At 51.3% G+C, this 15,535-nt stretch overlaps 3 protein-coding genes across 13 annotated transcripts in view; 1 reads left to right on the top strand and 2 right to left on the bottom strand.

Moving 5' to 3' along the window:
* The window catches only part of LOC145506683 (uncharacterized), an 82,350-nt gene extending 80,160 nt beyond the window's left edge, over positions 1 to 2,190 (bottom strand). For 3 of the 5 annotated variants that reach the window (XM_081491943.1, XM_081491950.1, XM_081491939.1), the window contains exon 1: positions 1,463 to 2,190. In XM_081491943.1, the coding sequence (XP_081348069.1) occupies positions 1,463 to 1,804 (342 nt within the window). In that variant the 5' untranslated portion in view covers positions 1,805 to 2,190. The remainder of the gene's footprint in view (positions 1 to 1,462) is intronic. The other 2 variants (XR_014054190.1, XR_014054188.1) reach the window with 1 other exon arrangement.
* LOC145506617 (uncharacterized) overlaps positions 1 to 15,483 on the bottom strand; it is a 150,076-nt gene extending 134,593 nt beyond the window's left edge. For 3 of the 6 annotated variants that reach the window (XR_014054095.1, XR_014054075.1, XR_014054084.1), the window contains exon 1: positions 14,687 to 14,851. Coding sequence is in view for 1 of the 6 variants with exons in the window: in XM_081491666.1 (XP_081347792.1) it covers positions 13,640 to 13,786; positions 14,687 to 15,028 (489 nt within the window). In the remaining 5 variants the exon portion in view is untranslated. Of the gene's footprint in view, positions 1 to 2,572; positions 3,369 to 11,251; positions 13,443 to 13,541; positions 13,787 to 14,686 lie in introns of those variants that run through there. The other 3 variants (XR_014054081.1, XR_014054070.1, XM_081491666.1) reach the window with 3 other exon arrangements.
* Positions 1,668 to 15,535, top strand: part of LOC145506028 (kazrin-A-like) — a 38,817-nt gene continuing 24,949 nt past the window's right edge. Inside the window, exon 1 of one of the 2 annotated variants that reach the window (XM_081489644.1) lies at positions 1,668 to 2,005. In XM_081489644.1, coding sequence (XP_081345770.1) covers positions 1,970 to 2,005 — 36 coding nt within the window. In that variant the 5' untranslated portion in view covers positions 1,668 to 1,969. Of the gene's footprint in view, positions 2,006 to 14,883; positions 15,230 to 15,535 lie in introns of those variants that run through there. The other variant, XM_081489635.1, reaches the window with a different exon arrangement.

Raw genomic sequence — 15,535 nt, 5'->3', positions numbered from 1 at the left:
CATCCATTTTGTTGGTAAACCAGCTCTGGAACTACTGGATCTGTATCATATACTTTCTGGCTCAAGAGTCAATAGCATAATATCACACCCAGAAACCTATGATCCCCAAGGAGCATAAATATCAACTAGTTAAGCCTCTATTTGGTGCTTGTTTCCCCTCTATAATACTCTTAAAAATTAGCTTTTCCTTTGCCTATGTACAGGGAAATAATGCCTTACTTCCTATTCAAATCAGATAATTCTAGTTATAACAAAGATATTCACTGCATTGATAGATAATTTCTCTCTATATACATTAATATGTTTTGTTCATCATGTTGATTATTATTTTCATATTTCTTAGTTTTTTTATACATATCTTTTTTTTTTTTATTTTAAGTTCATGGACACTTCCCTAATCTTTGGTTACTTCTGAATGGATGACCATTTTATAAAGCTGTTAGTTAAATTATAAAAATTAACATCTCAAGGATGAGGTCATACATATGAAAAAGGCAATAATTGACAAATAAAATAGAACTAATGCCATGATGTGGGTGTGTGCGCTCAGTCGCTCAGTCCTGTCGGACTGTTTTGAGACCCCGTGGACTGCACCCTGCCAGGCTCTTCTGTCCATGTGATTCTCCAGGGAAGAATACTGGAGTGAGTTGCCATTTCCTTATCCAGGAGGTGTTCCTGACCCAGTGATGAAACTTGCATTTCTTGCATCTCCTGTAATGGCAGGTAGATTCTGTGTCACCTGGGAAGCTCATATTTTTCATGCATCTCACTAAATTTGCATTTTATTTGAGTACTGTTAACTAATGAGTATCAACAGTAGGAGCCAGTCCACAAGGGAACAGACATTGAGTCTACCTCTGAGAATAAATATAATTAAGACTATTTTGCTACTGTTGAAACGCCAATACTTTGGCCACCTGATGTGAAGAACTGACTCATTGGAAAAGACCCTGATGCTGGGAAAGATTGAAGGCAGGAGAAGAAGGGGATGACAGAGGATGAGATGGTTGGATGGCATCACCGACTCGATGGGCACGAGTTTGAGTCCGCCCCCGCGCCCCCGCCCCCGCGCCCCTCCGCCCCTCGGCCCCCGCGCCCCCGCCCCTCCGCCCCCGCGCCCCTCCGCCCCCGCGCCCCTCCGCCCCCCTCCGCCCCCCTCCGCGCCCCTCCGCCCCCCTCCGCCCCCCTCCGCCCCCCTCCGCGCCCCTCCGCGCCCCTCCGCCCCTCCGCGCCCCTCCGCGCGCCCCCGCCCCCCCGGCCCCCCGCCCCTACGACCCTCCGCCCCCGCCCCTACGACCCTCCGCCCCCGCCGGCCCCGCCGCCCCCGCCGCCCCGCCGCGACGCGCCCCGCCCCTCTGCGACGCGCCCCGCCCCGCCCCGCCCCGCCCGGCCCCGCCCCGCCCCGCCCGGCCCCGCCCCGCCCCGCCCCGCCGTCTCGACCCCCCACGTCCGCACGGCCCACCTCGTTTTTTCCTGGGAGGAGCGCGCTGATGTCTGTGGCCTCGGCGGCTCCAGGAGGCGAGACGGCGGACGCGTAGAGCCGGGCGGGCGCCGCGTCTGGCCTTTTGCTGAGGCCGCCGCCTCCGGCTGTCAATCCCGCCGGCCTGGCCCCGCCCCGCCCAACGGCGGAGCGTCGCGGGGCGTATGGCCGAGGTGGCTGCCGGGACGGACCCAAGATGGCCGCGCGCCTGTGTTCCGTTCCTGCCGTCGGCCCCGAGCCTGATTCATTGCCGCGCTGCTGAGCGGAGCCGCAAGCCAGCTCGAGGGCTCCGGGCGCTGTCCCCGCGGGGCCGCAGGCCGCCATGGCGACCCTGGAAAAGCTGATGAAGGCCTTCGAGTCCCTTAAGTCCTTCCAGCAGCAGCCGCCGCCGCCGCCGCCGCTTCAGCCGCCTCAGCCCCCGCAGCCGCCGCCGCAGGCGCAGCCGCCGCCTCAGCCGCCGCCGCCTCAGCCGCCGCCGCCGCCGCCGCTATGCCCGGCCGTGGCCGAGGAGCCGCTGCACCGACCGTGAGTACTGACCCGCCGCAGCTCGGCCCCAGCCCTCCCCGGCCTTCGCCAGCTTCCCGCGGAGGCACGGAGGCGGCCCCGGCCCTCTGCCCTCCCGGCTGCCCAGTTTGGGGAGGAACCGGGGTTGCGTTGTGAGCAGGACTCGGCCGAGCCGAGGCCGCGTCCAGCCCCCACTCTTCTGCTCTGAGGGGAGCAGGGCCGCGCGGGCGCTGGCCGCTCCCCGAGGAGCCGGGAATTGGGAGCCCGAGTGATGCAGGGACAGTGGTGACCTCATGCCCGGGGACGTCGGGCTGGAGGGCGGGGGAGCGCGCGCGTTCCAATGGGGAGCCTCTGGCGGGGCCCCCTTTAAACAGGCTGGGAGTCAGTCGGGCCTGTCTTCCCGTAGCCTCAGGGCTTTTCGTTTAGTTCGGGGGTCGCAGCAGAAGACTGAAGTGTTGGAAAGAGACCGGCTTGTCTCAGTTCAAGGCGGTCTGCAGGCCCCTTAAATGAGCGGTGGTCGCCCCGTAAGTGTGAACTTAGCCTAGATGGTTGTTATTAACACACAAGAAACAATAAAACGGCCTTCCATAGTGGGACGAGTGGACTGAAGTTTATTACTTGTCTGCAGTTGGAAATAAATCACATCTTGCTGAGGGAGAGGTTAATCGTCGGGGCGAGTGATGTCCATTTCACGGGCATCGCAGTCACGCTGGCCAGAACCTGGATGGGTGTCTGCGGACAGTCTCCTGTGGCAGACATCCTGGTACTGTTCGGAAGTAGGGGGTCTCGGTTGCTTGTGCTAGGGAACTTTTCGAAACAGAAGAAGAGAGACCATTTGATGTCACCTTCTTACAGAGCCCAAGTACTTTTCCTTGAAGTCTTGGGTGTTCCGCAGAGGTCAGGGCGTGCTCTGCTACAGTTCAGGCCTTTCTTTCATGTGCGGGCGTTCTGTTTCTCATCTGGATTTGTACAAGACGGCATTTAATGAGGACAGTTTTTGGGAAGCAGCCCCTTTAAGAAGTTCACCTTAATGTTAAGATGGATTCATTTTCAGGAATGTTTTCATCTTTGTTTCTGATACGATTCCTTGCTGTGTCCTGAGGTTTCATCAGGAAATGAGTATTTGGGGAGTCATTTTGGCTTATCTGTTAAAATGTAGCAGGAAATTGCTTTTTCTGCTAAAAGGTGAAAAACTTGTTTGGATACTTTGAGAAAAAAAGAATCTTTTTTTAACAACTTGACATTTCTCCGCGGCAAATAACTTGTAACCATGACCCATTCCAGACTTAGCATAGTGCTTCTCCGTGGAGGTAGAAGTCAGAGAAGTTCACGCATCTCAGCGTCTCTTGGATCTTGTGTACAAACAGGAAGCACCAGGCAGGCTCTGGGTGGGAAGGAACGTCTTACTGCCGTCCCTGTCTGTTGTCCAGCACTTGGTCTGTCATCTTTGCATAAACAATACATTGCTGCTGCTACTGCTAAGTCGCTTCAGTCGTGTCCGACTCTGTGCGACCCCAGAGACGGCCGCCCACCAGGCTCCCCCGTCCCTGGGACTCTCCAGGCAAGAGTACTGGAGTGGGTTGCCATTTCCCTCTCCAAGGCATGAAAGTGAAAAGTGAAAGGGAAGTCGCTCAGTCGTGTCCGACTCCTAGCGACCCCATGGACTGCAGCCCACCAGGCTCCTCCGTCCATGGGATTTTCCAGGCATGAGGACTGGAGTGGGTTGCCATTGCCTTCTCCAATACAATACATTAACATGATACAAATGCCAAAATTGCAGACAAGTAATTAAAATGTCTCTCTCCCCTTCCTTTCTCCTGAGTACCTAACTCCGTTCCCAGAGGCAGGCACTGTTACACTTCTTCCTTGTGTATCCTACCTGGTATAACTTGTGTATATATATGGATAGACTTTAAATTTTTTAAAAACAAAAATACTTCAGAATAGCAGCTTTGAAAGGTTCTTTAGCATGCTCTGAAATCAATTGCATTTGGCTTAATTATAGTTATAAAATGCATAAATATATTTTTATGTACTTTGCTGTTGAGAAAGCAGATACTCATTGATTTTGAGTAACAAACTCCCTGCCTACAAATTTGGATCTTAGCATTTCTGTTCATACACTTCAGCTGAAAAAGCCCTTCCCCACAAGATTGGCCAAAAGCAATGAGAAAGTAACTGTTCTGTTGTTATGGTTCTTGCTGTCTATGGAACTATAGTGGCACCAGCTGAGCGTGGACTCTGATTAAGGACCTGAGTGCCTACTATGGGCTCAGTGTATGGTATGCAGGGCTTCCGCGTGGTGCTGGCTACAGTCTCTAGAAGGCTGGCGTGCAGGGGAGTACCAGAGCTTGGCAGGGTCCTCACTGCAATTATGAGGCAGTTGGCATTGGCCTTTGGCACTTTCTCACTTTCCTTCGTATCCCCTCCTAGTTTTTCCCTGACTTTAAGTATTTGCTGAACGAACATCGAACGAGTGCCAGCCAGTATCCTAAATAGGTGCAGCGCTATGGCCTTGAACAGATAAAGCTCTGCCCTCGTGAAGCTTACGTTTTAGTGAGGGACATAGACTGTAAACAGGGTACATAGGTAAAATACACAGTATGTTAGATAGCGATAAATGGAGGAGGAATAACAGCAAACAGGGACGAGTAAAGACCAGGCCCAGGGAGCAGGTCCGGACTTTGCAGAGAGGACTAGCGAGGTGGTAGGTGTGGCCTGTTGAATTCCGGAGAGGAGACTCTCAGTGGGAGCGGAGGTCCCAGAGGTAGAGGAGTGCCTCGCCGCATCAGTAATCCCTTCCAGGTGGATTAAAGACAGTGGCACTTACTCTAAGTGAGGTGGGAAGTCATTGGAGGGTTTGCTCAGAGGAGTGGAAGGATTTGAGTTCTGTTTTAAAATGAATACTGGCTGAGAACTGAGTTGACGGACAGCCTGGGCAGCAGCAGGAAGCCAGTTAGGAAGTTAGTGAAGTGATCAGGTGCGAGATGATGGTGAATTCTGTCAGGCTGTTGGCAGTGGCAAGGTGGGAAATGGCTGAATTTTGAAGGTAAACCCAACAGGACTTGTTCTTCTCTGCTGAGTATAATTTAGCCGTAGTGGGTATTATCGTTTAGGGTTACGTTCAACTGCAAATAGCAGAAACTCTTCTGCAGTAAGTTAAACAGATAAGAATGTGAGGAAGTTCCACAATGACTGGGGGTGCCCAGCTTTGTTTTTTGTACTTAACTTGTAAGTCCCTGTCCTCCTTCTTTCCCATTTTTTAAGTTGAGTTATTGTCTTTTTGTTGGAGTGTAACAGTTCTTCATAATATTCTTGATGCTAGACCCTTATCAGATAGGTGATTTGTGAAATGATACTCCCTCTCTTGGGTTGTCTCTTCACTTTTTTTTCCGTGCACTGCCTGGCTGTGGGGTCTCAGTTCCCTGACCAGGGACAGAACCCAGGCCCTCGATGGTGCAAGAGTGGAGTCCAACCACTGGACCACCAGGGGAGTCCCCTCCACACAGTCTTTTTTTAAAAATGTTTTTAAGATGGATTCATTTTTGGCTGTGGGGAGTCTTTGTTGCTGCACCCAGGCTTTCCTCCAGTTGCAGTGAGTGGGGACGACTCTTCCTTGCGGTGTGTGGGCTTTAGTCGTTGTGGTCCACGGGCTTAGTTGCTCCGAGGCACGTGGGATCTTCCCAAACCAGGGATTGAACTGGTGTCCTTTGCGTTACAAGGCGAATTTTTAACCACTGGACCTCCAGGGAAGGGCCCCCCGCCTGCCCCCCTCTGCCCCATACAATCTGGATTTCTGTTAATTTTGTATCACAATTTCAAGTGAAATGTGAGTCCTCCAACTTGATTCCTTTTCAAGATAGTTTTGGCTACTCTGGGCCCCTTGCGTTTCCATTTAAACTATAAGAACAGATGGTCTGTTTCAGTGAGGAAGCCAGCCGGGATTCTCTGATGGGGATTGCATTGAATCTGTGGATCAACTCGGAGAGTATTGGCGTCTCATCCACATGAAGTCTTCTGGTTCTTGAACACTGACCCACTCTTTATGCGCATGGTCAGACAGTGTTCCAGGCTTTGTGAGCACATCTCTAGCTGCCGTTCAGCTCTGCCATGTGGATTAGAGCAGCCGGAAGCTCCAGCTAGATGAACAAGTGTGCCTCTGTTCCAATAAGATTTTGTTAGTGATGTGAAACTTTGAATTTTGTGTGTAACTTTCCCATGTCACAAAATACTATTCTTTGATGTTTTATTTTGTGTTTTGGTTAACCATTTAAAAATGTAAGAACACTTCTTAGACTGTCTAGGACAGGCAGGCTCTGGTTTGCCTCCCACCCCGGATTAGATATGCTGAGACCACTTTGGGGAAGCAGTTTTTCTTAACTAGCTTAAAAAATTATAAAAATTACGCACATACATTGTAACAGCATCTTCAGCTAGCACAGAAGATGACAAGCAAGACTTCCTCCCTGGCTGTCCTAGCCTTATTCTCTAAAAATAACAATTAAGTTTCTTTTGTTTTCTCTGACGTTTGAGTGCACGTGCAAGTCTTTTTTTTTTTTTTTTTGCTCACACTATATTTTTTCACTTAGCACTATATCTCAAAGATGTTATTTCATAGCAGTGCATGTAATTCTTACTGGTTGGCTATGTAATGCTGTAGAATTTCTTTGTAAAAGAGGACTCACAGAGGTGTAAAGGCAGAGGTCTTTCCAGTGCTGTCCACATTCAGAGGCCCCACCCCATTACCTCTGGTCCCAGCAAGTGAGCCCGCCACTCAGTAAACCACAGACAAGACTTGCCGCGGATCCTTGCTGCTCAGTGTGGTTTCAGGGCCAGCAGTTTGGTATCACTTGGGAGCGTATAAGAAGTACAGAATCTCTGCCCGACCTTAGACCTACGGAGTCAAGAGTCTGCATTTTAACAAGGTTTGTGAGCAATTTGCGTGCACATAAATCTTGAGAAGCTCCGCTGTAGATGATCAGGCCGTATCTTTCTGATGTTATAGTATAATATGAAATATAATTAATCCAATAATGCCATCTGCATTTGGGAGGGAAGACTTAAGGCGCTCACGGTGCAGCTGTAGCTGAGGCGGTATCGTCTCCCTGTCCTAGGCTGTGGGGCGTTTGTGTGGCTGTAAAGTAGGTTGTAACACTGCCAAAGGAGCTGTGGTGGCATTAAGAGCCCCGGCCACTGGGAGCGGGGACTTCAGTGGGGACTGGACGAGATGACCCGGAAGGACTCCTTTCAGCCAGGTGCCTCTCACGTGCCAGGGCCTGTTCTGGGCCCTTGGGTTACAGGTGAACAAGGGCTGGTGATCAATCCTCTGGAGAAAAACGAAACCGAATTCGGGGGAGCGGTGCTGTGGGGCGTGGTTGAGGGTGTGAAGTGCACTGAGAAGGTGCCTCTGAAGCGGAGGGAGGGAGCGGGCCGCGTGGGTGTCTGAAGGCGGGGCCGTGAGGAGACCGGGAAGGGAGGTGAGGGGCAGCCCCGGACGGCCTCGTACCCCAGTCTGAGGACTTCGGATATTCCCCTGCCCAGATGCACACTTGTGTCGTCAAACAAGTGATGCAATTTATGCCGCTCAGCCAGCGCCAGATGCTGGTGCGAAAGAAACTGGGTCACTTCATCGTCGCTGGTGGGACTTCGGAAGGGGAGAGCTACTCTGGAAAACAGCTCACGGCAGTTTCTTACAGAACTGAACTTTTGACTACTCTATGATCTGGCTGTAGCACTCCTGGGGGTTTATCCCAGAGAAGTGAAAACGTATGTTTACATAAATCTGTGCACAAGTGTTTGTGGCAGCTTTATCATAGTAGCTCCAAACTAGAATCCACTTAGGTGTCTTTCAACAGGGGATTGATTAGACTACTGAGCAGTAGAAAAAGGAACAGGCTCAGGCTCCTGATAACACACGCAACAGCTAAGGCAAATGTTAAGGAGATTGTGCTAGTGAAAACAGCCAATCCCCAAAGGTGACACACTGTTTGAGAAGTGAAGTGAAAGGCACTCAGTCGTGTCTGACTCTTTGCGACCCCATGGACTAGACAGTCCCTGGAATTCTCCAGACCAGAATACTGGAGTGGGTAGCCTTTCCCTTCTCCAGGGGATCTTCCCAACCCAGGGATCGAACGCAGGTCTCCCCCACTGCAGGTGGAGTCTTTACCAGCTGAGCCACCAGGGAAGCCCTACATACTGTCTGATTCTACTTATATAACATCTTTGAAATGACACAGTTGTAGGAGCGGAGAATAAATGAGTGGTTGCCAGGGTTAGGGGCAGGGTGGAGGGTGAGGGAGTGGGTGTGGTTCTGAAGGGCAGCTGAGGGATCCCCATGGTGATGGGAGTGTCCCCTCTCGTGACTGGTGGCAGATACACAAAGCATATACATCTGAGAAATTGTGTGGAGCCACATAGAGGCACACAGACGAGTAAGCCTGGAAATCTGAAGATCAGTGTCACTATTCTGTAGCACTGTTCTGGTGTGATTGTTTTGTAAAATGTTCCCCTTGGGGAAAACTGGGGAAACTGTACCCTGAATTTTGTATATTTCTTATGGTAGCACATGAATCTGCAATTGCCTCATTAGAAACTTGAACAATAGAGGCCACCCTGGTGGACAAGGGAGTAGGAGTGAAAGAGGCTATTGAAGTAATGGAAGCAGATTGGAAGTAATCAGGTCAGCTGAGGGGCTGTTATGGGACTCAAAGCTGGAGCTGGGGTGGCTGGTGCCCGCGGGGTAGTCCCCTCAGGAGGGAGGGCTGCTGGGACTGCAGCCAGATTTTTAAGAGACATTAAGGTTATGATTTACATATCATAAGATCCACCGTTTCAAAGTGTACAATTTAGTGGTTTTTAGTACGATCATAAGGTTCTGCAACCATCACTCCTATCTAATTTCTGGGACATTGCATCACTCACAAAGAAAGCCCCTCTCTGCAGCAGTCCGTCCCCGTCCCCTCTGCCTCCCCCCAGCCCCTGGCAACCCCTGATCTGTTTCTGTCTCTGTGGAGCTGGCAGTTCTGGATGTTTCTTATGAACGGAATCATTCACATGGGGCCTTTGTGTCAGATTTTATTCACTTAGCGTAACAGATTGGAGTTTGAACTGCACTTTCTTCTATAGTATTCAGTTAAATCACCAGTAAGAAAGGCATTAATAGCTTTTTTCTATGCTATAGACTGGTAGCGGGGAACTATTAGGTCTTGCTTTCCCTAGCCAAACGACTTTTTTTTTGGCCACACCGCACAGCCTGAGGAATCTTAGTTCCCCGACTAGGGACTGAACCCGGGCCCTTGCCGTTTGTGAAAACGCCGAATGCTAACCACTGGGCTACCAGAGAATCCCCTCAACCAGTACTTTTATTTTAAAATTATGTCTGAAACATAATTCCAAAGTGACTTAGGTGTTGTATTCCTTCTTTGAAAAAAGAGGATCTTTCCAAAGGAGTTCTAATCTTCTAGGAACACTCTCACATTAGTCTAGTACTTGGCTAAAGTTAAAGAGCCACTGATGAGGAACCAGAAGACCTGGCTCTCTGCCTGGCCCTTTACTGCCGTGCTCCTGCACCGGGCCGCCTCTGGACCTCAGTTGTGCCTCCTGTGTGGGGCGTGTAGGCCCTGACTCGGGGTGTGTGTATGAAAGGACCCGTGAGCATGAACAGCAAGACAAGTGCAGGGTGAGTGGTGTCTTCAGTCCCTGAGGGGGTCCAGGTCTTCTCTTGCACACCCTCAACCCGGAATCAAATTTTTCATGCTTCATCTTAAAATAACCTAATTCTAAAAATGTGAATTTAGATGAGAGGGCTTCAATTCCTGTTTTCAGAATTCTTTCTTCAATGATCAGTTTGATTGTTCTGTGCTATACCAGGGCTTCCCTGGTAGCTCAGGCGGTAAAGAATCTGCCTGTAATGTGGGAGACCCAGGTTCGATCCCTGAGTTGGGAAGATCCCCTGGAGAAGGGAATGGGAACCCACTCGAGTATTCTTGCCTGGAGAATTCCCATGGACGGAGGAGCCTGGCTGACCACAGTCCATGGGGTCGCAGAGAGTTAGATACGACTGAGTGACTAACATTGTCACTTACTACGATGTAGAGACCTTGATTTTCATAGGTCCCTCCTTACAGATGACAACCACAATGGTGTGGTCATTCACCTAAAGTTAGACATCCTGGAGTGTGAAGTCAAGTGGGCCTTGGGAGGCATTACTACAAACAAAGCTAGTGGAGGTGATGGAATTCCAGCTGAGCTATTTCAAATCCTAAATGATGATGCTGTTAAAGTGCTGCACTCAGTATGCCAGCAAATTTGGAAAACTCAGCAGTGGCCACAGGATTGGAAAAGGTCGGTTTTCATTCCAATCCCAAAGAAAGGCAATGCCAGAGAATGTTCAACCTACCGTACAATTGCGCTCATTTCACATGACAGCAAAGCAATGCTCAAAATCCTTCAAGCTGGGCTTCAGCAGTACATAACTGAGAACTTCCAGGTGTACAAGATGGATTTAGAAAAGGCAGAGGAAGCAGAGATCAAATTGTCAACATTCATTGGATCATAGAAAAAGCAAGGGAATTCCAAAAACAAATCTGCTTCGTTGGCTACACTAAAGCCTTTGATTGTGTGGATCACAACAAACTGTGGAAAATCCTTGAAGAGATAGGAATACCAGACCACCTTACCTGCCTCCTGAGAAATCTGTGTGCAGGTCAAGAAGCAACAGTTAGAACTGGACATGTAACAACGGACTGGTTTAAAATTGGGAAGGGAGTACGTCAAGGCTGTATATTGTCACTCTGCTTATTTAACCTATATGTAGAGTACATCATGCGAAATGCTGGGCTGGATGAATCACAAACTGGAATCAAGATTGTCAGGAGAAATAACAATAACCTCAGATATGCAGATTGATACCACCCTAAGGGCTTCCCTGGTGTCTCAGCTGGTTAAGAATCCGCCTGCAATGCGGGAGACCTGGGTTCCATCCCTGGGTTGGGAAGATCCCCTGGAGAAGGGAAAGGCTACCCACTCCAGTATTCTGGCCTGGAGAATTCCATGGACTATATAGTCCATGGGGTCATAAAAAGTCGGACACGAGTGAGCGACTTTCACTCACCACCCTAATGGCAGAAAGTGAAGAGGAACTAAAGACCCTTGATGAAAGTGAAAGAGGAGAGTGACAAAGCTGGCTTAAAACTCAACATTCAGAAAACTAAGATCATGGCATCTGGTCCCGTCACTTTTTGGCAAATAGATGGGGAAACAATGGAAACAGTGACAGACTTTATTTTCCTGGGCTCCAAAATCACTGCAGATGGTGACTGCAGCCACAAAGTTAAACGATGTTTGTTCCTTGGAAGAAAAGCTATGAAAAACCTAGACAGTGTATTAAAAAGCAGAGACATTACTTTGCTGACAAACGTCCATCCAGTCAAAGCTGTGGTTTTTCCAGTAGTTGTACGGATGTGAGAGCTGGACCATAAAGAAGGCTGAGAGTGGAAGAATTGATGCTTTTGAACTGTGGTGTTGGCGAAGACTCTTGAGAGTCCCTTGGACTGCAAGGAGATCCCACCAGTCCATCCTAAAGGAAATCAGTCCTGAATATTCATTGGGAAGGACTGATGCTGAAGCTGAGGCTCCAATCCTTTGGCCACCTGAGTTGAAGAACTGACTCATTGGAAAAGACCCTGATGCTGGGAAAGATTGAAGGCAGGAGAAGAAGGGGATGACAGAGGATGAGATGGTTGGATGGCATCACCGACTCGATGGGCACGAGTTTGAGCAAGCTCTTGGAGTGGTTGATGGACAGGGAAGCCTGGCGTGCTGAAGTCCATGGGGTCACAAAGAGTCGGACAGGACTGAGTGACTGCACTGACTGATTTCCCTATAGATCTGAAAGCTGGACTGTAAACTGTGGCAGATGAACTCATATGATGCCACTTTGAGATGTTTTGCATGAGCATGTCTCTTTGGGAATCTCAGCACTCATGGACCTTCAGTCTCTGACAGTCAAAGTGTGGAAGATTTGATTATATTCTCTTCTGTAACACCTTTTTATGGTTAAAGATGGGAACTGATCTTATGGCTGTGATCATTTCTAAGAATCTTTGCAAGCCTGCCTGTTTTCTGTCTCTCAATTATTCTTCATCTGGATATATTCATAGCTTATCCCCTCAATACTTTTGATTTATTGTTAAAATGTATCTTCTCAATAATGACTTTTCAGACTGCTTCATAAAATTGCAACACCCACCCAGTAACCTTCCGTATCTCCTGATCCTCCATCTCTGCTTAATTTTCCTCCTTAGCACTTATCATTCTCTAACCTGTCATACAGTTTATTCATTTTATTTTCTGGTATATATACTACAATATACTTTTATGATGGTAGGAATTTGTGTCTTAAAAATACCATTACATCTCCAGTGCCTAGAATAGCACCTAGCATAGTGTAAATGGTCAAGTACCTGTTGAGCTAATAAATAAATAATTGTATAAACATATATAAACCACCAGAGAGAGAGTGGCATGGAATGGATTGTCTGTCTTACTTCATAAGGAACCATATTATAATACCAACTAATAAAGAACAGAAGGAAAAATAAAGAATATAATTATGAAGAGAAGACACACAGAAAGCCATACTCTGGTCCTTTGACTAGAAGAACAAAATTAATAATCTCCTATCACGTGGTGGTATTTACATGGGTGTGTATATTTGTCATAAGTTATTTACCGTATGTTTAAAATGGTGCCGTCTATTGTATGTAAATCATACTGTAAGAAGTTCATTTAAATACAAAAATATATAAAAACATTTTTCTTTCCATTTTTCTCTTCTCCCTTCCTTTATCTAGTGACTAATTTCAAAATGCTATAGGAATTATAGAAATTTTAATTATTAGCTTTCATTGTCATTATATTTCACTAGTATCATCAGGATTTATATAATAATTAATATATCTAACAGTAATAGTTTCTAGAACATGAAACCAGGAGAAGTCAAGAAACTTGCTTAAAGCCACAGAAACACAAGTCATGAAGCTAGAATTCTATTACATCACATCTATTTGAACCTTTACCTACACTCAGAGCTTCTTCTGTCATTAGGAAAGATTTGACTTAAAGGACAGAGTCTTTGGTAACTTTTCATAGTCTATACCTCCACGTGACTTTGAACATGTGATTTTTCCTTGGAGTAGGGTACATGAGTGTAGCTCCTGGTCACTGAAATGTTAGATGTCCCATTAGGACAGAGTAGGAGGAGAAGAGGGCTCTGTGGGCAGAATATTCCATTTGACAATCTTGTCTGGGATGAATTAGCCTCATGGTTTGCTGTGATTCTGGATTAACTGAACTAAATAGCTCATTTAGCAAATCCTTCAGGGTTGGGTGGGAAGGGTGAGGACATTTTTCCTTCAGATCCTCGGCAAAGAACTTTTTATGAAGTCCCTATAAATATCTGTTGGAGGAAGAGAAAATGTTTAATTTGCATGCTCTGCCAGGGGATGATTTGGGGTAATGGGTATGGCTATTTAGAGAGAGTTTTATCACAGAAGAGTGAGAATATGTCTTATTTATTCTAGAAATTTCTAAGAGCAGAGTAAGAAACTTTCTGCCAGTATTACACATCCTTTTGAAGAGTCTAACTCAGGCCTTCTAGGAAGGGTTGGTATCTATGGAGTATCTTCTCTCCCCATAGGCCCTCTCCCCATAGCAAGGGGGCCGTTGCTGTTCCCGTGGGGACACGGTTTCCTGTGGCGGTGCTGGGTTTCCACTCACCTGGCTGCTTTGGGAAAACAGGCTCTGGAATCAGGTGGAGATGTGGCTTGTGGCCCAGAACTGGGGACTTCTCCTGGGGGCCACCCACGTGCCGCCCCTCGGCTTGCTCAGGGCCCCCCTCCAGGTGCTGAGGCTCTGGAGCCCCGGGCCCGCCCACGCAGCCGGCCTCGGTCAAGGGGGGGGACACCCTTGGGTCAAGCGGTCATGCGGGTGAGGGACCTCTGGGGCCAAAGCTGCTGCTCGCTATACCAGCCACGGCCTCTCGCGACAGCAGGCGCAGACCAGGCAGGTTCTGACCAGCCGTGCCAGCCCCAAGCCCCTCGGTTCTTCTCGGGCTGCGCAGTGACCCTCCAGGGATGTGCTCGACTCGGGGACCCCACCTGGGCTCCACCTGAGAGTGCCCTGGCTCCGCCTGAGGCGCACCACTCCCCGCTCCCTTCTCTGCAGGGCTGTCCCGTGAGCTCTCCCTCCGCCCGGGACGCTGAGTGGGCAGGCTCCCCCGCGGGGTCTCAGGCTCCGAGCCCGTGGCCGGCCCGCCCTTCCACCCGCGGGCGTCACTCGGGGGCTCCTCTCCTAGTGGATCGTTCGCCAGCTAGCCGGAGGCTCACTGCCGCCACGCCGCGCGCCGCCGCGCCCCGCGCCGCCGCGCCCCGCCCCGCCGCGCCGCGCGCCGCCGCGCCGCGCCCCGCCGCGCCCCGCCCCGCCGCGCCGCGCGCCGCCGCGCCGCGCCCCGCCGCGCCGCGCCGCGCCGCGCCCCGCCGCGCCGCGCCGCGCCCCGCCCCGCCCCGCCCCGCCGCGCCCCGCCCCGCCCCGCACCTCCGCCCCGCCCCTCCGCCCCGCCCCGCCCCTCCGCCCCGCCCCGCCCCGCCCCTTCTCGCCCCGCCCCGCCTCGCCGTCGCGACCCCTCACGTCCGCACGGCCCACCTCGTTTTTTCCTGGGAGGAGCGCGCTGATGTCTGTGGCCTCGGCGGCTCCAGGAGGCGAGACGGCGGACGCGTAGAGCCGGGCGGGCGCCGCTTCTGGCCTTTTGCGGAGGCCACCGCCTCCGGCTGTCAATCCCGCCGGCCTGGCCCCGCCCCGCCCAACGGCGGAGCGTCGCGGGGCGTTTGGCCGAGGTGGCTGCCGGGACGGACCCAAGATGGCCGGGCGCCTGTGTTCCGTTCCTGCCGTCGGCCCCGAGCCTGATTCATTGCCGCGCTGCTGAGCAGAGCCGCAAGCCAGCTCGAGGGCTCCGGGCGCTGTCCCCGCGGGGCCGCAGGCCGCCATGGCGACCCTGGAAAAGCTGATGAAGGCCTTCGAGTCCCTTAAGTCCTTCCAGCAGCAGCAGCAGCCGCCGCCGCCGCTTCAGCCGCCTCAGCCCCCGCAGCCGCCGCCGCAGGCGCAGCCGCCGCCTCAGCCGCCGCCGCCTCAGCCGCCGCCGCCGCCGCCGCTATGCCCGGCCGTGGCCGAGGAGCCGCTGCACCGACCGTGAGTACTGACCCGCCGCAGCTCGGCCCCAGCCCTCCCCGGCCTTCGCCAGCCTCCCGCGGAGGCACGGAGGCGGCCCCGGCCCTCTGCCCTCCCGGCTGCCCAGTTTGGGGAGGAACCGGGGTTGCGTTATGAGCAGGACTCGGCCGAGCCGAGGCCGCGTCCAGCCCCCACTCTTCTGCTCTGAGGGGAGCAGGGCCGCGCGGGCGCTGGCCGCTCCCCGAGGAGCCGGGAATTGGGAGCCCGAGTGATGCAGGGACAGTGGTGACCTCATGCCCGGGGACGTCGGGCTGGAGGGCGGGGGAG

This window comes from Giraffa tippelskirchi, chromosome 1, assembly GCF_054371585.1.
Source record: "Giraffa tippelskirchi isolate mGirTip1 chromosome 1, T2T-mGirTip1v1.2.pri, whole genome shotgun sequence".
Classification (NCBI taxonomy): domain Eukaryota; kingdom Metazoa; phylum Chordata; class Mammalia; order Artiodactyla; family Giraffidae; genus Giraffa; species Giraffa tippelskirchi.
Note: the sequence above shows the minus strand (reverse complement) of the source record. Positions and strands in the feature narration are given on the sequence as shown.